We start from the raw sequence: 21,528 nt of genomic DNA, 5'->3' as shown, positions 1-21,528 counted from the left end.
CTGCTCTCTGCTTTTTAGTGGCAACTGCATGATCATAATTTGAATGCTAGTAGAAGCAAAAAAAGTTTTGCAAGAAAACTTACCATAGACACAGCTTCCATCGTATTGGATCAGACATTAAACAATTATCCATTATCTATCCGTAGATAGAACTAGGAATATTCTCTTGACCCCAGCATACTACTCTTCACATCTTCGCTTACCGCATCGCTATAACATTTGTTGCCTCTTTGAATCCCCCATGTTTAAAGGTTGACCTAAAAGCTATGAGCAAGAAAGAACTGGAGGACCACAAGCGGGTAAGAGTATCTTACTGCATGTACGGATGAATGTTTGTCGGTCTAAATAGAACTACTAGATCAGTTTTCTTCGTTTCTCATCTTTCGTTTCTATTATCAAAGTTAATTTCATTGTTGTCTTGTAGATATCTAATTTAGTTTATTAGATGTTAAGAGTATTTTCCTACCGGTATATGAACTGCATTGATCGGATTTGAGAAGCAGGAATTTCCGATATATTCTTTTGTGCCTCCCAATCGACATGCAATCTCCTGCAAGATTCATCAGTAAAACAAGTGGAATTTTATTGAATTATGTATTTGATAAAATCAACACTGCATGGGTACATATTATTTATCCAATCATATCCTTATGGTGCATACTGGGGTAAGATTGTTTCTTACCCGGTATTTGGTTTAATGGTAGCTTACCTCATCTTATATGTAATGGCGACTCCTGATGTATTGATATATTTATATGCATATTTAGTTGCTGTTAGGGTATTCTTTATAGTCCAGTAGTTCCCAACTGCGTTTTTCTCAAAACACCTCATAAAACTACCCCAATGTTTTTCTTGCGGCTGATTTTCTTTCATAATGACTTTATTGCAGCTTTGGCAATCTATATTAAACTACCAGCAGGAGTATGATGCTGAACAACGAGCTAGAGTAGGATGTCTATTTGAATGTACACTTAAAACACAAAAATATTTTTGTTGTAATGCTATCACACGATGTTGGCGACCTGATAACACTAGATTAGCTTTACAATTCCAACAGGACTAAGACACTCACGAGTTGATTACTTTCTATGGATAATGTTGTCTCAATGTTACATAAGAATCAATGAATTATGTTTGGTTATTTGCTGTTACCTGATGATTACCATGGAATATTAATGAATTGATTTTTCTTATCACAACGTTTTCAACCTAGCAGTACATGTCTTGTTTTCACAAAGCCGTGTACTTAACACATGTTTTGATTTTTGAACTGTTTTAAAGAGATTCTGATTTTACCATATATTTTCTATTCTAGGGGGAAGCATTGCGACAAACTCTGAAAGTGCGTTTCTACGGTCCCTCGTTTTCGCGCAATCGACGTGAAAGTAACGCTTCCAAAGATCACGGTCACAAAGGTAGTCTAGTTGCTAGTGGACCAGGTTCTGTAATGTTAAAACGTGCTCAGATGACTCTAGCAGAAGTTCAGGTTCGTAAAACTTATCATGGTACTGTTTAGATTGAGTGGAGATTAATTCTATTGTGTTCAATAAATGACATGGATAATCTTACTTCAGTGTCATTTGGACAAAGAAGGTGCATCTGATTTAGTGGTAGATCTGGTCATAAATAACAGTGGACATCGAATTTTCATTGAAACTGTTGAGCTTGCCATAGCTTTGTTAGAAGGTGGCAACAGTACTATTCAGGTAGCAAATGTGGAGCTTTTGAATTCGAACTTATCTTTCCCGGGGTGTAGCAACATATCTAATGCTGATGTTCTTTTCTAGAAATCCTTCTATGAACAACTGACGACGACAAAGAATTCGGAAAAGTTTTTCAAAGTATTCTATGATCGAATGCGTGATGCGCAGAATGAAATCAAAGCCACAGTGACAGTAAACACTGGGGATTCACTGGTGCATGCTGCTAAGAAAACTGAGGAAAATCACCATAAGGATAGCACTGATGGTATGTCTAATTCTACACTGGGTATACACTAACTTTGCTTAACTCGTACAAACAAATCTTTGACTGCATGATAATTGTAGGTATTTTAGATATAGGGATATCTTAGGTTTTTGTTCTATCATCAATCTGAGTTTAAGCCAGGCTAAGTTTCTGTACTTGCATACCTGTCTTTAAGTCATAAAAGGAAATATGATGATTTTCATAGGTCGTCCTTTGGGAACGTTTGTTAATGGAGAATTGAAGGAGCAGTTAGAAGATGCTGCATTACACACTAGTAAAGCATTGGCTCATGTCAGACGGATGAGATCACAAGATGAAGATTACAGTCAATCGCATTTACAATCTAACGATGATGTCACAGTTGAAAAGAAAACGGAAAAAGAGGAGAAAGTGTCACCTGAAATTTCAGTGATGCAACCGATTCTACGATTTCTACAATTACTTTGTGAAAATCATAATCGGGACTTACAGGTCAGTGATCGATGTGAATGTTATCTCGCCGTTGATTGACGGAATAAACAAGTCATGAAATGATGTTTTCATTGTAGAATTACCTTCGAAGTCAAAACAACAAAACTAACTACAATCTGGTATGTGAAACGCTACAATTTTTGGACTGTATCTGTGGCAGTACCACGGGAGGTTTGGGTTTACTAGGTTTATACATCAATGAACACAACGTTTCACTTATTAATCAAACTCTGGTCACATTGACTGAATACTGTCAGGGTCCATGTCACGAAAACCAGAATAGTATTACAACGCATGAAAGTAATGGTATCGATATCATCACGGCATTAATACTGAACGATATCAACCCACTAGGCAAGAATCGCATGGATCTAGTCCTTGAGTTAAAGGTAAGAGTTCTGGCTACTTAGAATTCTAGGCATCATAGGCATGCTTTAAATGAAGAATACAGGTATATGAAAATATCTTTTTAGAACAATGCTTCAAAGTTGCTATTGGCAATCATGGAAAGTCGACACGACAGCGAGAATGCCGATCGAATTCTGTATAATATGACACCGAAACAGCTCGTCGAAGTGGCTAAACAAGCGTATAACCAGGCAGCATTGGATGAGATGGTCGGTGAGGGAGAAGAGGAAGAAGAGGCTGATGATAGTGTCGTGTCACCGAAAGAAGTTGGACATAACATATACATTCTTGCACACCAGGTCAGTTAATTGACCAAGTTCAATTCTGTTCCCTCCTCCCTTACTGTACATATCCAAGTCCAGTTCTGTTAATCAAAAGTTATCAATGTATTTATAGTTGGCTCAACATAATAAGGATCTTTCGGCTCTTCTACGACAAAATGCTGAAGACCCAGCTCTCAAATATTATGCTGAACACACTGCTCAAATTGAGGTGAGTTTTGGCACATATCCTTGGATATCAACAAAAGAATTCTCCTAAAAGCTTGAATTTGATTGAATGAATTTCTTACAGATCGTTCGTCATGACAGAACTATGGAACAAATCGTATTCCCGATTCCTGAAAACTGTTACTATCTCACAAAAGAAACGAAGGTGCGTGTATTCACAACAGCAGAACGCGATGATCAAGGCAGTAAAGTACAGGAATTCTTCGAACGTATTGAAGATATGTACGCGGAAATGAACTGGCAGAAGAAGCTCAGAGGTACATATCATATACATTGATACATCATACGACAGACATGGTTCAAATTCAATCAAACCAATATTGCTTCGTTCGTTTTAGCAAATCAAGTGTTATACTGGTTTAGCAGTCAAAATCAACTGTGGAGTAGTATATCCTTCAACCTGGCCGTCCTTATCAATCTACTTGTAGCATGCTTTTATCCATTTAACGGTGCTACAGCAGGTATGACCATCATTTCATAATCCTTTGATTTTCTGAGTGCACTCAACTTGTGATTATCTGCCACCGTTGTTGGGATCAGTATCTTGTTGGGGGATAATTGAGGGTTGTACATAACTGAATATCATTTTCATTTACGATGAAGAAGGATTTTTAAAACAGAGGGTTTGTGCCGGGATAATCAAGGATTGACTGTATTTCTGGTATAAAAATGCTGTATTTCTGATATTGCAATGAGTTCATTTGTATTCTTAGAGCTTGATACCCACCTATCTGGTCTAGTGTGGACTGCGATGTTTGTATCATTAGCAATTGTGATCTATCTTCCGCGACCATCTGGCATCCGAACTCTCATATCATCAACTATACTGAGACTTATATTCTCTGTGGGATTGGAACCGACACTTCTACTGATAGGAGTACTAAATGTTAGTTTATATATATATCAACTTCAATGAAAATTACCCTCTTATTTTGCAAATCTTTTATTACATGTGTGCATTCTTTCCTCTATACAGGTGATCAATAAATGTGTGTTTCTAGTCAGTTTAATGGGTAATCGAGGTACATTCACAAAATCCTTGCCCCATATACTCACTGATATAGAACTGCTATATCACATCATGTACGTTGTGTTGTGTTTGCTCGGAATCACAGTTCATGAATTCTTCTATAGTTTATTGGTAAGTTTTACTGATTCCGAAACGCAATTTTAATGATTTCACATCAGTTGATGTCAATGATTCTATCTTGTTCTATTATCGGTATGTATTTCAGTTGTTAGATCTGGTTTATCGCGAGGAGACTCTGTGGAATGTGATTAAGTCTGTGACTAAAAATGGTCGATCAATCCTCCTAACAGCCATACTAGCCGTGATTCTCATTTATTTGTTTTCAATCATCGCATTCATTTTCTTCAAAGATGATTTCCTAATGGAAGTCAATCCATTAAGTGGTGGTGAGTTTGATATTGAGAAAGTCTCTTCATATCCTGATTTAGTTCCCTAACTAAAGTGTAACCTATTGTTTCTTATACAACAGAAGCAGCAGCTTCTGTAGCTGGTGCTGCTGCAGTAGGTACTGCAGCTGCCAGTTCATCCGGTGTTGGGAATGTGGCTGCATTCGCGGGCGGTGCCAATGCTCAAGGAACATGCTCCAAATCAGAACCAAACTGCACGGAAACTGAAGTTCCTAAAATCGGTGAGTTGATTTTCATGGACTAACTTTTGTGACTGAGGGCGTTGTATACAATGACCTCTGATGATTACTGGTGACTTTTACAGTGCTGCCCCCTAGTTCACTTGTTGAAGAAAAACAGGATGAAGATGAAAAGGAACGGCATTGTGATTCATTGGTCATGTGTATAGTAACAACGTTGAATGAAGGTTTGAGAAATGGTGGTGGTATTGGAGATGTCCTACGTAAACCAAGCAGCAGGGTAAATAAAACACAAATGGACATCTATAGATAAAACTGATGAATGATCAGTCATCATATTTTTGTGTTCTGTTTTTTTTTTCAGGAGCCGTTGTTTATTTTTCGAATTGTTTATGACCTTCTATTTTTCTTCATTGTTATTATTATCGTGTTGAACTTGATTTTTGGTGTCATCATTGACACGTTCGCCGACCTCAGAAGTGAGAAACAAAACAAAGAAGAAATTCTCAAAAATACTTGTTTCATTTGCGGTATGTTCGCATATTACATATTAGAGTTGCTTAATTTGTAGAAAACCTGTTGCTATTTTTAGGTTTTTGTGTATTATTCTCCAGGTTTGGATCGGTCATCCTTTGATAACAAATCTGTAACATTCGAAGACCATATCGCGTCGGAACACAACATGTGGCATTATCTGTTCTTCATAGTTTTGCTCAAAGTAAAAGACCCTACAGAATTCACTGGACCTGAGAGCTATGTTTACACCATGGTCAAGGTACATGAAATGTATATTTTGTATGTAATTTTTAGACCCTTCAATCTCTCAACCAATTCCAAACTATTTTCAGGATCGTGTTTTGGACTGGTTCCCACGAATGCGCGCTATGTCATTAGCTGCTGATGACAGTGAAGGGGAGCAAAATGAGTTACGCAATCTCCAGCAACAACTTGAATGTACTACGAAACTTGTGCAGACATTATCACTTCAATTAACAGATCTTAAAGATCAGGTTTGTATTGTGCGTCTAATTTCTTGGAATGTATGCAATCAATGCATTTGTGATTTAAAAGGAATTCACTAACTCGATTCAGTTTTTATGACCGGCGCATGTGATCTAAACAGATTGATAATTCTGGAACCAGTAAAAAGTATTCTTGCTTTTTCCTATCCACTTCTATATAAAGGTTACAATGATAGATTATTATTTTCTTTACGGATGAACTGATATATTATCGAAGTTACTCTATGATACGAAACTAAAGGATTACTCATTCATTTTACAATCACAGGTTTTGCATGTAGGTATCAAGTACAAACTATGTGTAGATTGTAGAGTACCTAAATGCCTAATATGCCTTTCATCATCAATCATTCAATATCAGGCTTAATAATCATAATCAAGAGATATTATATGCTAGAAACCTAGATACTAAAATAACTTCTCCAAAGAACACTTTTCTCAAGAGTAATCTATAAGCTTGTATTTCTAGCCATTTCTAACTGAGATAGATTAGCCAATCTGTCACAGACACTAATATTCAACTTATCATTGCATGGCTTTATCATTTCAACAGTAAACTATGTAGGATATATCTATCTTATGAAGCTCACATGGGGTGTCACATATCTGAACCAGTTTATCACCTCTAACCACCTAGTGATTTAATGGATGATTGTCACTTTTCATCAAAATTCCATTCCATGAGGATGTATTTTACGATGGCTGTTACAAAAAGAAGAGTGACAATCAGGACTGGTTTGCAGTGTATGGAGTGGAGTTTACTGCTTTGTAATGATCATCTATAGCTGACTGACCACTAACAACAACAACTGTTTTTATCTACGTTTTCAGATGCAAGAACAACGAAAACAGAAACAGCGTATTGGTTTACTCAATACAACGAACTGGTAGCGCCATCTATTATTGTTGTTGTCATTAATCGATACCTTATAGTATTATCTTAAACATATATATATATCATACGTATGTATTGAGGTCCTATTGTGTCTTAGAATTACAATTCTATCTTGGCTCATTGATATCTGGTGGGTGGAGTTTGCTCTTATTCTTCTATCCTTTTGAAGGGAATCTTTTTGAGGTCAAATTATGTAAGAATGAGATTGAGCCAGAATACCTGGTTATGACAAGGGAGGTCTATTACCTACTTTGATCGAAATGCTTGGTAATTGACTTGACAAAACCTTAAATAATGCTTTGTAAACTAATTATCTTATGATACATTTTCGCCATGTATGAAAATTGCATTTCACATTGATCAGTTCATTTTTTTGACAAATGCTGAGCTGCAGACATTGTTCAGCCTTGTCTAGATTTGGATTTATGATATCGTTTCATTTGAGAAATTTAACAATCAAAGAAGACATCTAGCTCAGAGTTGTTCTCAATTTGTTTCATTCTGAAGCTCATATGGTGGTTATGTTCTATTGGATCTTGTGCATGTCTATGGTGCCATTGTTGTTATGTTTTATTTTTCATTTGCATATTCTATATGATACTTAAATTTGTTTGCTTTATTATGTAAATAATAGTGAAAATATTTTTATTTGATACATACCAATACATGTTATACACAGATGGAAGAATTTTATATAAATTTAGCAATTTACAACCATGTATGAGTGATTAGCTACAGCGTGCTTATGTAATATAAATGTCTTTTATTAACATTATAAGTGTCTGTACTGTAGTTAGATTTTTGCACTTAACTCAAGTATTTTGACTGGAATTATTATTAGTTCACTACATTTACAACATAAATCAATGGATGCCCTTCCATGATGCCTGAAGAGTATTCATACTAGCAGTATTTTTCATACCGGTACTAGCTACTGACATATTCTGACCATCGAGCCTAAATTAAAATTGTATGTACATTTAATAAATGTGATATTTGAATTAACACATTTCATGTATATACTTGACCTTTAAACTGAAACTTCTATTCACTTGAATGGATAATGCCTTAATTATTCATATGGAATTGTTGAAGTTTGAAGGAATGAAACTTCAGAGTCTAAATCCTCCAAGTTTTGAATGACCAATGTACTTATTCTATCATGTTGTTATATATTGTATGATCTGAATCATGAAAATTCATCGTATTGAAAATAAAAGATTATTCTCTCCTTATTTCGGTTTCTATTAGCCTGTTTTTAGTTTTCATGCTTTTTAATCAATTAGAGCAGTCTTTTTAGGAACTGTTGATGTATGTGGCTTCTTCTACTTTTGCATTAGTGTGGCTTGTATCTAACCTTGTTCCTGCCTAATAACTGCCTAATCATAACATCTTGAAAAAATATCAACTGGTAACCTCAGAATGTATTCTAATGAAAAAAAAATTTAAAAAAAGGAAACTTCTACATAAACATGAAATTTAAGTGTTTCGCAATTTCATGAATAGACTTAACAAGATTAACTTGGATATTATTCAGTTGTATGTTGTCATTGTGCAGTGAATTAGTGTTTTCTAACTTCCACAGATGCAGTATCAAAGGATGAGAAAACAAAGGATAGGATTGTTGAAAGAGACTGGCTCCCACTCAAATCTGCCGATTAATCCAGCGATATTGTCTACTGATGACTTGCCTACCAATAGAACTGGTACATTACAATTCTAGCCAAGAATCACTCCAAACCGATCTCAAGCAATAGTTATTGGATTATAATCGATTGTCAAATGATTTTGGTTGGTGCATTGCACTTATCAGAAGTTCTCTTTGATTGTATGCTTATAGTGAATTGACAAGAATATACACAAAAATCGGAACAGGTTCCTTGTATGTCCATATATTTTTGTCCATAATAGCTTTAAAGATGGTGTTGTTTCGAAAGGTTTATGTTCGAAAAGTAAAGGTAGCTTTATATGCAATCGATTATTGAAATTACTTCCAAGTATTGATATCAAAAGTGTATTAAAGTAGATCGCTAGTTCTTTTGCATTAACAAATTGTTTTAATGTCAAGTTTCCCATTTTAGAATAACCTTACTGGTTTGTTATGTAGGTTTAGTATTTTATCTATTGATATACACTGTGTAATGCTAAGATTTCATTATCATCATGGGCACTTTGCCACCTTCCTCGAGAGCTTTAAATACCTTTCCTAGGCATGAACCAATTTATCATATATGTATATATGTATGTGACTTTTGATGTGACACATTGAAAATATTTGCAGAAAATTCATTTATGATACAACGTAACAAGGATCGCTTCTGAGTCAATGATGTTTTTTATATGTGATTTTCAGTGTTGTGTATGGCTGTAAATAAATAAATATATAACGTTATCATAGATTCTTCGGTCGCGTTATTTCAGTCTCGTATCCTTCATAGACTTCACGGAATAACAAGGAATAATCAACATTTATGAGCGGCACATAAGCACCCAGCAGAGATATATCCCCGATAAGCACCGTCACATATTTTGTCAGAAAAAGTTATCTGATGATGTATCAAAATTAGCACATGGACCAGTTACCATGGGTGCCTAAGACCAGTCCATGTTGGTACCATGCCACTCCAGCTCAACAACACTCCAGCTCTCCATTTGTTACTCATCTTTGAGTAACAAATCAAAAATATATGCATGTACTAATTAATACATTCTGCACGCCAGACGTGCATCACATTATTTCAAAGGACGTCGCTGGATGCGCATCAAAATAGAAGTTATTCAGAAATGGTTGCCCGTCAGATTGTTGGACTACCAAGACATGGGGACGTTTTCTCAGTGCTTTAGAAGCATTTACGAGTAAATGTTTGAGGAAGCGTCTGCAAATGGCGATGAAACTTAAGTGGGGGAGTCTGGGTTATGAAAAATACGTCCAGAGAAACAATTTCCTACGGCTTCTGGAAATAAGAAAAAAGGAAATCAAGGTTGTATGCTTGTAAACCACACCCAGTCTCCATTTGGACGTTGCTACGACTAATTCATACAAAACCCGTAACAACCAACGATATCGTAGCAACGAGATAAGTTGCCGTTCCCCATGACAGTGAATGGCCGAAAATGGGGAGCACTCCGTTACATCCGTAGATATTTAGACAAACGTCTAAACCTAAGGCGTTTTTCAAAGTCTGCGCCCCTGTATGCCCGGCTCAGGCCGGATATGATGGCTGAAGGCGGCTCGAGTAGCACCACCTCAACCTCACGACGAGGAATGAGTCCAGCAAGCTTTCTATTCCAATATGGTTACAAATTAGGCCGAACCGTTGGCGAAGGGTCTTATGCAAAAGTCAAGTAAGTCAATTGGTAGTATACAATTTTTAAATCAGTGAGCTCGAGCATGTTCAACTTTAGTGCCAAATATTCGGTCAGAAAATACGATTCTAGTTAAGGTGTACTATTTAGTCTTATTTTTAATTAGTTTTGATGTCACGTTAGATAAATGCAGAACCTTTGTTCTAATCTACCATCGTTTAGAGTCGCAGACTGCATATCAAGCGGTGGAAAAGTTGCAATCAAAATCATCAATCGAAAACGTGCCCCGAAAGACTTCATCGAAAAGTTCCTGCCCAGAGAATTGCATGTTATTCAACGGGTTAGCCAAGGAAATATTGTTCAAATTTTCAACATCTTCGATTTGGCGGATGCCGTTTTTATCATTATGGAGTATGCCGATGGCGGTGACTTACTGGACCACATCAAGGTTACTATATCTTCAAATGGCTCCTTTAAGCACACTAATAACGATGAATATAGATATATTATGTATAATCCCAATACTTCTTCTGTCTTAATCCATTTTTTAGGGCAAAGGAGCATTACCAGAACCGGAAGCACGACGAATGTTCAAAGAACTTTGTAGCGCCATCAAATATTGCCATAGCTTGAACATTTGTCACCGAGATTTGAAATGTGAAAACCTTCTTCTCGACAAAGAGAAACACATCAAAGTCTCGGACTTCGGATTTGCGAGGTAGAGTTCTGTATCAGGCCTGCGGGTTTGAAATGATGAAAAAATGAAAATGAAGTTCGCACACCAGCACGTACCGTACCGGTTTACCGTACCGTACAGGCATTGTCCATGTTCCATAATCGAGGCTAGGGCTTATTTTGAATGTTTGAAAAATTGCAACGAGATCCTAATTTCAGGTCATGTATAGATCCAGAAACTAATAAACGCATCCTCAGTAAAACGTATTGTGGAAGTGCAGCCTATGCCTCCCCGGAGGTTCTTCAAGGGATTCCGTACAACCCAAAAATGTATGATGTTTGGAGTCTGGGTTGTATTCTTTATATTATGGTACGTAAGTTCAGCGCCTGACACCAGGACTAGTGAAATATTGATTAATCTATTTGACCTGTTCACTACCGTGTTTGAATTTCTCTCCATTCACATCATAATTTGAATTTAAACTAGTAACATGTTGATAGGTTTGTGGTTCGATGCCTTACGACGATTCAAACGTGAAGAAAATGTTGAAAACTCAACTTGAAGGGAAAGTTGGTTTTCCATCACGAGTGATAGATAAACTATCCAGAGAAGTCAAGCATCTCATTCATCATATGTTAGAAGTTGACATCACACGACGTGCGACGCTGGACCAAGTTCTCAAATCAGATTGGATCAATAGACACTAAAGCTTCGATTTAGAATTAATTAAAACCGTCCATTTTTATTTTATTACTTTTGAATTCTTTATGGACTGTTCCTTCATATTGAAAACTTATTAAAGTTTATTGTATAATGCATTAACATATTCATACGTATTTTAACATATATTACTAACACATTAGTTATGATTTCTATACCGTGAAGTGTATCGTTAGCCAGACACCGGGTGGTTAGGCCGCGCAGATTTTATTGCCTAACCAGCTGGTGCTGCCACCTAGAATGTAAGATCTCGCGAGATTCTCCGAGGCATCCGGGAATTCGGGTTAGATTCATTCAAAAAAAAAAATTCCGGGTGTGATTAAACCAGGTTTTAAAGGCGGATTTACACGTTTTACCAATTTGAAGTACGGATTAAGTGTGTTTAGATTGGATAGAGTTTTATTGATATCGGATACTCCAGTTAACTCGGTTATTTTTGGTGCATTTGAGACTTTTATTTCCCTTCCCTCAAAAAGCCGCCTACCCGCTACCCACTCCACCAGGCCACAGCAGTCACTCGCATAAACAACAACAGAATCAACTCAGAAATCTTATCATGGGTTGCGCTGTCAGTTCAGAGGATCGTATTGCGATCGAAAGATCGAAACAAATTGACAAGACTTTGAGAGAGGATGGAGAAAAAGCAGCACGAGAAGTGAAATTGTTGTTGCTAGGTTTGTAATTCTTTCTTGTGTCAAATATAATGATCAATGTCGTTTTTGACAGTTGCTCTTGTTAAAATGTATGGTCAGTCCCGGAGACAGTATTAGGGCCCGGGTAGTTAAATCCTGTCCATATCCTCCTGAACCCAAACTTGAGGATCAGGAGGCCTACGCTACGACTACGTGGGATTGAAGAATTGGGTTGGGGTAGCAATACCAATCTAAACGTTTCTTTGTCATTTTGATAGAACATACTTTTGTCAGCAGCTTTCTTCAATCAATGATTTATCCTCCTCACTGTTTTGGAATCAGTTCGTTGAACTGTTGATTTCCATGAGAAATTGCATTCAGTATATTCGTCATTGTTGCCCTAAAAAGACTTTGCGCAGCGCGTGATCTTTTAATGAAAATAACCGGTCGGCTTTGATCGGTTTGTATTCATTCAGTTTGTACTTTCAATTAGGCTTATTATTATCGAATTAGCGAAAGTAAAAGATCCACTCGAGTGTTAAAAACTGTAAATTTCTCGTTGAAAGATTGCCTATAGAAATATAGAATAGCACTTGTACTGAACACTGTGGGAATATGTCACAGCCTGCGTTTGAATGATTGAATGAATGATAATACCGCGGTTCGTAGTGACAAAATCAGAATTATGCTAGCTGTCTTATAGACAAATTTAGGATAGGCCCTGATTTGTGCTTAATTTTTCGGGTAATATCCAGAAAGTGTCAAAAGGTACTTGATCGCTCAAAATGCTGAAGTTGTACGTTAGTCTTTTATCATAATTAATGTACCCTGATTTCGAACCATGGTAGTGACGCGCCACTTTGTTCTTCGTCAAGCGCTTCATAAAAAGCGAATAGAAATATCGGATCCAGACTAGATTTGCAATAAGACTTTGCATTAAACTCCGCTAGCATTTTCAATTCAATCCACAATAGAAAAATCAGCCGAGCCCAATGCCTCCGTGGGGCAGGGTCCACTTATCGCTGTTACCAATTTTTGCATCAAACTCCCGTACTTGCCTTGTTTGGGATACAAATGTGCCTTTTTCAAATATCTACTGCCCCTGTCCTTGGAGTAATCATTTGACAAATGATTACTACAAGCCCTGTCATAGGGGATGGGAGGGTATTTTATAATTGTCTAGTAATTGGCCAGTTACCAGTTTTATAGACTGGTATCAACTTTGAGCCAAGGGCTTACTCAATTAATTTTCAGTTGAGTTAACCCCTGGCTAAAAGTTAGTACCGGTATATAAAATTGAGCCTAGGATATTATCGAAAAAAGAATAAACTTAGATATTTTATTGGGTTTTTTTTTGTAGGTGCTGGTGAATCTGGAAAGAGTACAATAGTCAAACAAATGAAGTAAGTGTTCTCAGACATTGATGATCAAAGATAATGTCATCAACTAGGCTATTCTTTAGATTACGGCTACTTAAAATAACTTAACAAGTGCTTCAGTCAGTAAAAACACTTGTTGATGGCATTTAATTATAGGCAGTTGAAAGAGATGACTGTTTGGCGGTTTAATGATTTTCTGCGCGAGTGTGTCTGACTTGTGACAAACCCTGATCATATTTCAGTTTCATTATATCATCAGTTTCATATCACTAAAATGTATCACATCTACAACGTAACATTATGAGACGGTAGATTCAGACAGGCTAACATGAAGAGACTTGTTCCTTGTTTTTGCGCGCATTTCGTTAGGTTGAAACTAGAAATGTGTAGTTTTTTATGCAAATTTATGAGCTGCTTACAAAAACATAGGCTTTGGTAGAATTAATGAAAGAAACACATTACCGCAACCGCTATAATGAATGCCAGTATTTTTAACAGAAAACAAATTAATTTTTTCCGCTCACTTATAGTTATTTATAGCATTTGACACTACTATGATTTATACATGTACAACGTTATACTGCATTATATAAATTGGTCAATGAAAAGTGGGTGGTAATAATCGACCAAAATCAATCAGTTATTGAATAAACTTTCAGATATCTATGTAAATATTAGCATAATTCATCAGATGTAGGATACAATCTCTATGTATGTGTGTGTGTGTGTTGTTGAGTAATGGGTGGCACTGTAGACCTGTATTTAGTGTGACATGAGGTCGGCTGTTTTAATCACTGTATATATCACTATATACACATAGTTAACACTGGCATATTTGTCTGACATTCTACGCCTAGTGCTTGCAACCATAGCCAGAAACAGAAACCTCAACAAATTTCCCCGTTTGGCTTATGAAATATCCGACTATTCCGTGATCATTTGACCAGTACCTGATCTCTGAATTCTTGTTGAGTGTATATGAAATAAGTTGTGCTGACACGACATTTGGCCCGTACCCTGAACTGACCAATCAATGGTGTGCGTTCACTCATGTTTTTAAATCAGATAACCGGTCCAGCTAAATGCAACACTGTCATACGGGCATAGAGAAATGGTCTGGATTCTAATAGAACATCTCTATAGTCAAATTTGTTTGTGGGGTGTTATGTTTTAGTCTGAAAATGGCTGTAACTAAATTATGATATTGAATGACAGTTTTGTCATGAAAATATTTTTTAAAAGAATTTCGCATTTACTTTTAAATAGAGCTATATAGAATTACTGATTAGTATGGGCTTAGTCATGATATGTGTTATTTTATTACAATCAAGTCGCAACAGGTGGTGTTTACCAATGTATGATATTTATTTTTTACCAGAGATTTATTCTAAGAAGCTTAATTATTTCAATTCGGAGAATTATGAATACCGGTAGATACATATAGCCAATTTCAATATTCTTGTTGATCGTAAGTTTAGTACACCCCTATGTAACACAGCGTACCTATAAACAAGTGCAATGCATAGATCTAATTACCCATAAGTGTGAAGGTTATTGAAACAACTGACCAGCTGGTGTAAAACCGTATCTGCTAAATATGAATCCTACATGAATGATGTGGTATTTTAATGAACACAAGTTCACATCCTAAACAGGTCGAGATGTATTGATTTGAGCAAGGACTTGTTTTAGAGTCCATGCTAAATCGCTTTAGAGTCCATGATTTGAGGAATGTATTTCTTTCTAAATCGTTGAAATCCACTCTCTGTAACAAATGAGCGATCATTGTTTATGAATAATTTCGTATAGCTACATTCAGAACAAATGTACTTCATTTTTCAGAATCATCCACGAAAAAGGCTATTCGAAAGATGAATGTTTGCAATATCGTCCAGTAGTATATAGTAACACGATACAGAGCATGATCGCTATAATCAGGGCTATGGGACAGCTGAAAATTGATTTTGGACAGCCAGAGAGAGCGGTGAGTTTTGAAATACAGCCAGCTAAACTAAAAAAATACTAGTGTAGAATTGTCATCAGATAAGTCATCAATAGTTTTGAGTCTCAATTTGTGTTTCCGATTCAATTTTTTCACATTTCCCTTTTTTCACAGTGACAAGTTATCCAAGGTTAACTGTAAATGTGTCCTTTTTGTTTCAATATATCGGACGTACAATTTTCTTTCGATTGACGTCATGACAGTTTTTTTTAAAAAACAATTCATGGAATTAGTTGAAAAATAGACGTCTTTGAAAAATACCCAACATCCTTGAACCAGCAAAAACTTGCTAAGGCTTATGAATTAATGTTGAAAACGTATGTATTTTTATAATTTCCATGCATCTGTAATTGTTATATATTTTGATATAGGATGATGCTCGACAGTTATTTGCTCTAGCCGGTAATGCTGATGACGGTGAATTGTCGTCTGATTTAGCCGATGTAATGAAACGATTGTGGTTCGATCCCGGTGTACAGCATTGTTTCAGCCGATCGCGAGAGTATCAACTCAACGATTCAGCCGCATAGTAAGCATTTGACGATTTTATAACGAATTCCGTTCAAACGTAATTAGTGGTCGTGATATAATTTCACCGTTTGGGTGTGGTAAATTTGTGGTAGTAAATACTGTAGTTCGGGGATATATTGATTAAATTGTCTTAGAAACGTATTACGTTATTGAGATGTTACAGATTACACATTTCTATTTGTGCAGCTATTTAAATGAATTGGACCGAATTTCACAGCCTGGTTATATCCCGACGGAACAAGATGTACTACGGACAAGGGTTAAAACAACAGGAATTGTCGAAACTCATTTTACATTTAAAGATCTGCATTTCAAGTAAGTTCGCCGCAGCTTACAGCTCTTAGAGAATCTGATAATTGCTTAAGATTTTACGTTTTAATGAATCATGAATGAATTGTTTTGTCAACAAATTCTTTATCTAATGTGGCATGATCCCAGAAAAATGTTTTAGTGATCACTCGATTCTAATTTTCTGCCCATATCGTCATCTGGATGTAAACAATACTGATTTTCGTATGTTGCAATGACTTATTTTCAGAATGTTCGATGTTGGTGGTCAACGATCAGAAAGAAAGAAATGGATCCATTGTTTCGAAGGAGTTACCGCAATAATATTCATTGTTGCCATGAGCGAATATGACTTGACATTAGCCGAGGACCAAGAAATGGTAAGTCGTTGTTGTACAACTGAGTTGACCAAAACGAATAAACTTCTTAGGTTGTGAATTGATATATAAACATTGTTAATTGTAGAACCGTATGATGGAAAGTATGAAATTGTTCGATTCCATCTGTAACAACAAATGGTTCACTGACACATCAATCATCCTGTTCCTGAACAAAAAAGATTTGTTCGAAGAGAAAATCAAGAAGTCACCATTGACAATTTGCTTCCCAGAATATGGTGGTAAGTAGTTTGTCTGCCTTGAATTAATGGAAACCCAAGAATTGGAAACTTTCCACCTTTTTATGTTGAATTCAAATTGTTCTTTTGATTTAAGTTCCACCACCTGATTATCAACAACTCATCCCAATAGAGATTAGGCAAAGATTAGCAAAATTTTTTATTCTCGTCGTTTTGGTTTTTCATAGGGCCGAATACTTATGAAGAAGCAGCCTCGTATATACAGGTGCAATTTGAGAATTTAAACAAACGTAAAGACACAAAAGAGATCTACACTCATTTCACATGTGCAACCGATACAAACAATGTACAGTTTGTATTTGATGCCGTCACTGATGTCATCATCAAGAACAACTTGAAGGATTGTGGATTATTTTGAGGACCTGAAATAAGGTAAATGTAATATCTGTAACCATTAATGAGTCATGAGTGATAGTAAAATTACGTGCATTCACCGCGAATCGAACCCAGATCTTGTACATACAAAGCAAGCATGCTTATCAGTAGACCACTAAAACTAGTCCACTTCGACATTGATTATGCAGTTTGTGTTTGTCGAATAAAACACTCATTTGAAACATGGTTTCATTTCAATGAATTTTGTCAGATAAAACATTTTTACTGTGGGACTTTTCATATATCTACAGCTTGTCATATTTGTGTAACATCAACTGCTGAGACCATCAGGGTTTATCTGTAATGTGGATTGCGTTTTTAAGATGCTTTACGATCGCTTTCTTTTGTAGACTTCGTCATGATTCCATGGAGAGAAATAACGAGCAGTCTTGTCGTCACAGTTGTCGTCAATTCAACATAAATGAGTAAACTATTTACAAGTTGTTGCTACCAATCTTGTACTCGTCAGTATTTAACGTATAGATACTGATTGATCCGTCATTTGAAATTGATTTTTCCTCTATCTCTCTCTATGTCGCCGTGCTAATGAAGAAAAAAAATGGCATTTCATTTTTGTGCAGTTTGAAAAATTCTGTTTTATCGTACGAAAAGGTTAAAATGGTTCTATATCAACCGTAGAAGTTACCAAAAAATAAGTATATAAGTGTGCTTTTCATCTATCATGAAGCATTAGAGCTTTAATATTAACTGTTTCGGTGCAATGTTGTCTTCGATTAAAGTAATATGAAGGATAAGCCACCTTGTCGAATTCATACAGTTTATTTGCTTTGTAATGCTATAATGATTCGTTGATTCGAGACTCCGATGATCTATTAGTAGACTGAATCTGTTATATTAGCTTTCGCTAATTTTACTCTAAAAAGCTGTTGTTTTTTGTTGCTTTGAGAATTGATGTTTGATTTTCTGAATCCAGCTGTTTGTGATAGATTAATTCAAAACGTTATTTTTGATAAATGGCTTTAACCGTGTTAAAATTAATGCCATTCGTAAAAAACCAGGAAGGTCACCTGAATCCTTTCAGTTATTCAACCTGTATGTTTTAATTTGAGATATTCGGGTAACTGCTGGTAGGTACTCGACTTCACACTCAAACGAGACATTTTCAAAGATCGAAATATTGCTGGACAACAAAATATACGGTGGTTTTCTACTTATATATCTTGTGCTCACGTGTGTTTCAAAATGTTTATTGGAAAACGTCCGATTTTTCCGAATGGTTATTGTAGGTACGTCGAATAGATTATTTGCTTTCAGAATTAGATATTGCGAAACGCGATTGCAACCCAGGTTAACCAGCGTACTGCGGTTTTACTACTTGTACCGTATTAAACCTGTTGTACCTGTAGAAATTGCATTTATTTTACACGATGACTGATTGATATCGATAGTCATTTAAGGTAAATCCATCGGACCTTTTCTACTATTATGATAATGAATGTAAGATCAACATACATAATACATATATACATATATTTACTGTTATGATAATGTCAATGGATGTAACTTATAATCACGTGTATACATCAGTGAATTACGGTTACAATTATTTATTTTTGTAGTTATGAAACGAGACAATGTTTTGAAGTGAAAGAATGTCAATTAACCTCTGAATGAATGTTATAAAAAATGTCTACATGTTTCTTCTTATATAACGTTAGCTATCTCTATAATAAACATGTACATGTACAATTAAGCATTGAATGTATGAGATATCGTAACATTGTGAAATACTTTAACATTACGACATTTGATACAGAGTAACTGTCTCCTGGCTGTTTGTTTATATCTTTGAACTCGGAGTACTATGCTCATTTCTAATCTTAGTTGTATTTCATACTATCAATTAATTTCAATACTCCCTCAAGCATGTCTTCATTTCTTCTGGATTTATGCTCCTATACATATATAAATATATAGTGTGTAATAAAAGTATGACATGTTTATACCCATTTAAAACATCAAATTTCGACAATCAGTGCTCTAAGAAAAGTAAGCATGTTAACTGATGATCCATATTAGATCAAGAGGTTTTTCCTTATAGACTACTAGCTATATTCAGAATAAACCTAGATTTATGATGGTTCTGAGTTGAAAGAGGGCATTAAGCTTGAATATTAACATGAATTGCAGACTAATCATTACAGACCATGGGTTAATTTCACTGGTGTGAATTACTGTTGGTGATTGCTGGATTATTGTGAAATCCCAATCCAGTGACCTGCCAGTTCATTATTGACGTAGATTCAGCTATTTCTTTGAAAATCACCGATGACGAAACATATTCGCAGTGTTTACTCTGATGTTTAAGTACTGTTCATGTAATCCGATTGGTGACATCTGGCTTTAGTTTGTGTCGTAAACAATGCAAATTATAATTCAATACTGCGGTATATGCTTATAAATTATCTCATGTAGCCTGAAAATAATTGTAAAATTCCATGACGTGGTGTCATATTCAAAATCTTCAAATCAATTACTGTCAGTTTGCCCTTTGTTTCATCATGCACTACGGATAAATGAATATATACGCATATTTGTTTTGTGAATGTTATTGATAAAGCTGTTTTTACATTTCATCAATGAATGGATAGCGCAGTAAGATATGGGTGAACTGAATAATTTATGTCAAGCAAAAATAGCAAATATTCACATGACCTTTCATAATTATCTCTTAAGGTCGGGCAAAAGATATTATAATAACTGATATTGTGGTTGAATGATTGTTAAACTGAACTATTCTAACTAGTAGTTACTCATTCAATATAGGAATTTGGATCAATGTTCCCCCTACCTTGAATTCTGAATATTGAGGCTGAGGTCTTAATTTACTTCTTCCCAGTATATGCATACCAGTATATTCTGTATGTTTAATTTATTTAAAACTTTCTGGTGCTAAAACGTTCCCCAGACCAGACCCAATACTGATTGGAGAATATGATTGATTCCGAACAGTATTCGCTTGCTTTGGTTGATTTCGGTCTGTTACAGTAGGACGGACTTCACTGCAGTTATGTTGTGCGCTCAATGACTGAAAACACAAGTTTGACATGTCTATCAGCAGCTTTTGATATCATGTTCCCAGAATGAATAACTTGGATCAATTAAAATAATTGGAACAATTATATTTTCGTATGTAAGTTATAGTCTATTTAGCATACCTAGGGCTCAGGTTGAGTTTTACTATATTTAGTAAAAGGCTCAGCATTAGATTGATTTCAGTGGAGTTGGAATGCCGCGGCAATAATTCACTGAATGACATTTTCTTTCTTTGAATAACATGTTTTGGAGAAATTGAAAGTAAATTCACCGCTGCATTATAAAACCTGTAAAAAATCGGCAATTAGCCGCGGCAATCAAAGATTGCTTCCAACACACCTGGATTTAGTCGGGATAGACCAGACATAAAAATGCAGATTATTTTTTTGTCAAAAACTGGTATTATTTTTTGTATTTCTATTCATCTTGTACAATACACTTTCTGTCAAACTTAAGTTTCAATTTACTCAATGATTTGCATGAGCAGTAGTTTCTTCTGTATTAAGCTAATTTTATCCAAGAAATCACAGACTGTCAAAATCAAATAAAAACTAGGTATATGTAAATCATGTTTTTTTTCTGTTATCTGGATTTTACCACCATTGGTGAACTCAAAGGACACCATGACACCTCACAATACAAGAGATCCAGGATACATTGAAAACACTACCTGGCAATAAAGAAGATTCGTTCCAAGACAAAAATCAATACATGTACATGGTTTGTAGCGAGTACGTTTTTTAAGGCTCTATGCTTACTTTGCACAAAAAGTTCTACTTTTTGATACCGCAATTTTTAAGTGATGATAAAAAACTACTTAAGCCGAACACACTATGCGATGCTTGATGTCTTAAGTGAAATTCATTGGCCCTTTGATAGCTGAGGAAAGGACCAAACTACTGTTTTAGTAAAATAACGATTTATATATTCAATGGTCTGAAAATATTTGGGAATAGTTTTCCTGCATCCACGCTTGCCAGGGGTCCAGGATCGCACCCCAGGCTTCCACCAGCGGGAACGGCTTGAGCTAGTGAGT

At 35.7% G+C, this 21,528-nt stretch overlaps 3 protein-coding genes across 3 annotated transcripts in view; all 3 read left to right on the top strand.

Annotated features, from left to right (window-relative positions):
- The window catches only part of LOC141901918 (inositol 1,4,5-trisphosphate receptor-like), a 29,000-nt gene extending 19,748 nt beyond the window's left edge, over positions 1 to 9,252 (top strand). The window contains exons 39-57 of the mRNA XM_074789491.1: positions 252 to 299; positions 1,316 to 1,486; positions 1,575 to 1,706; positions 1,788 to 1,968; positions 2,174 to 2,439; positions 2,517 to 2,828; positions 2,913 to 3,146; positions 3,244 to 3,339; positions 3,421 to 3,613; positions 3,695 to 3,817; positions 4,070 to 4,242; positions 4,333 to 4,497; positions 4,592 to 4,772; positions 4,856 to 5,014; positions 5,098 to 5,252; positions 5,337 to 5,502; positions 5,587 to 5,747; positions 5,821 to 5,982; positions 6,826 to 9,252. Of these exons, the coding sequence (XP_074645592.1) occupies positions 252 to 299; positions 1,316 to 1,486; positions 1,575 to 1,706; positions 1,788 to 1,968; positions 2,174 to 2,439; positions 2,517 to 2,828; positions 2,913 to 3,146; positions 3,244 to 3,339; positions 3,421 to 3,613; positions 3,695 to 3,817; positions 4,070 to 4,242; positions 4,333 to 4,497; positions 4,592 to 4,772; positions 4,856 to 5,014; positions 5,098 to 5,252; positions 5,337 to 5,502; positions 5,587 to 5,747; positions 5,821 to 5,982; positions 6,826 to 6,885 (3,138 nt within the window). The 3' untranslated portion in view covers positions 6,886 to 9,252. The remainder of the gene's footprint in view (positions 1 to 251; positions 300 to 1,315; positions 1,487 to 1,574; positions 1,707 to 1,787; positions 1,969 to 2,173; positions 2,440 to 2,516; positions 2,829 to 2,912; positions 3,147 to 3,243; positions 3,340 to 3,420; positions 3,614 to 3,694; positions 3,818 to 4,069; positions 4,243 to 4,332; positions 4,498 to 4,591; positions 4,773 to 4,855; positions 5,015 to 5,097; positions 5,253 to 5,336; positions 5,503 to 5,586; positions 5,748 to 5,820; positions 5,983 to 6,825) is intronic.
- Positions 9,253 to 10,106: 854 nt separating this feature from the next.
- On the top strand, positions 10,107 to 11,649 carry LOC141901207 (testis-specific serine/threonine-protein kinase 1-like). The gene is made up of 5 exons (XM_074788316.1): positions 10,107 to 10,234; positions 10,418 to 10,643; positions 10,747 to 10,913; positions 11,090 to 11,240; positions 11,372 to 11,649. The coding sequence occupies exons 1-5, from the start codon at positions 10,107 to 10,109 to the stop codon at positions 11,576 to 11,578; spliced, it is 879 nt and encodes a 292-aa protein (XP_074644417.1). The 3' UTR covers positions 11,579 to 11,649.
- Positions 11,650 to 11,842: 193 nt separating this feature from the next.
- On the top strand, positions 11,843 to 21,043 carry LOC141902789 (guanine nucleotide-binding protein G(i) subunit alpha). Its single transcript, XM_074790682.1, has 9 exons — positions 11,843 to 12,265; positions 13,584 to 13,626; positions 15,445 to 15,586; positions 15,976 to 16,133; positions 16,322 to 16,450; positions 16,674 to 16,803; positions 16,889 to 17,042; positions 17,228 to 17,432; positions 17,786 to 21,043. Exons 1-8 carry the CDS (start codon positions 12,148 to 12,150, stop codon positions 17,416 to 17,418), a joined length of 1,065 nt encoding a protein of 354 aa, XP_074646783.1. The 5' UTR covers positions 11,843 to 12,147; the 3' UTR covers positions 17,419 to 17,432; positions 17,786 to 21,043.
- Positions 21,044 to 21,528: the final 485 nt, after the last annotated feature.

This window comes from Tubulanus polymorphus, chromosome 3, assembly GCF_964204645.1.
Source record: "Tubulanus polymorphus chromosome 3, tnTubPoly1.2, whole genome shotgun sequence".
NCBI classification, from domain to species: domain Eukaryota; kingdom Metazoa; phylum Nemertea; class Palaeonemertea; order Tubulaniformes; family Tubulanidae; genus Tubulanus; species Tubulanus polymorphus.
Note: the sequence above shows the minus strand (reverse complement) of the source record. Positions and strands in the feature narration are given on the sequence as shown.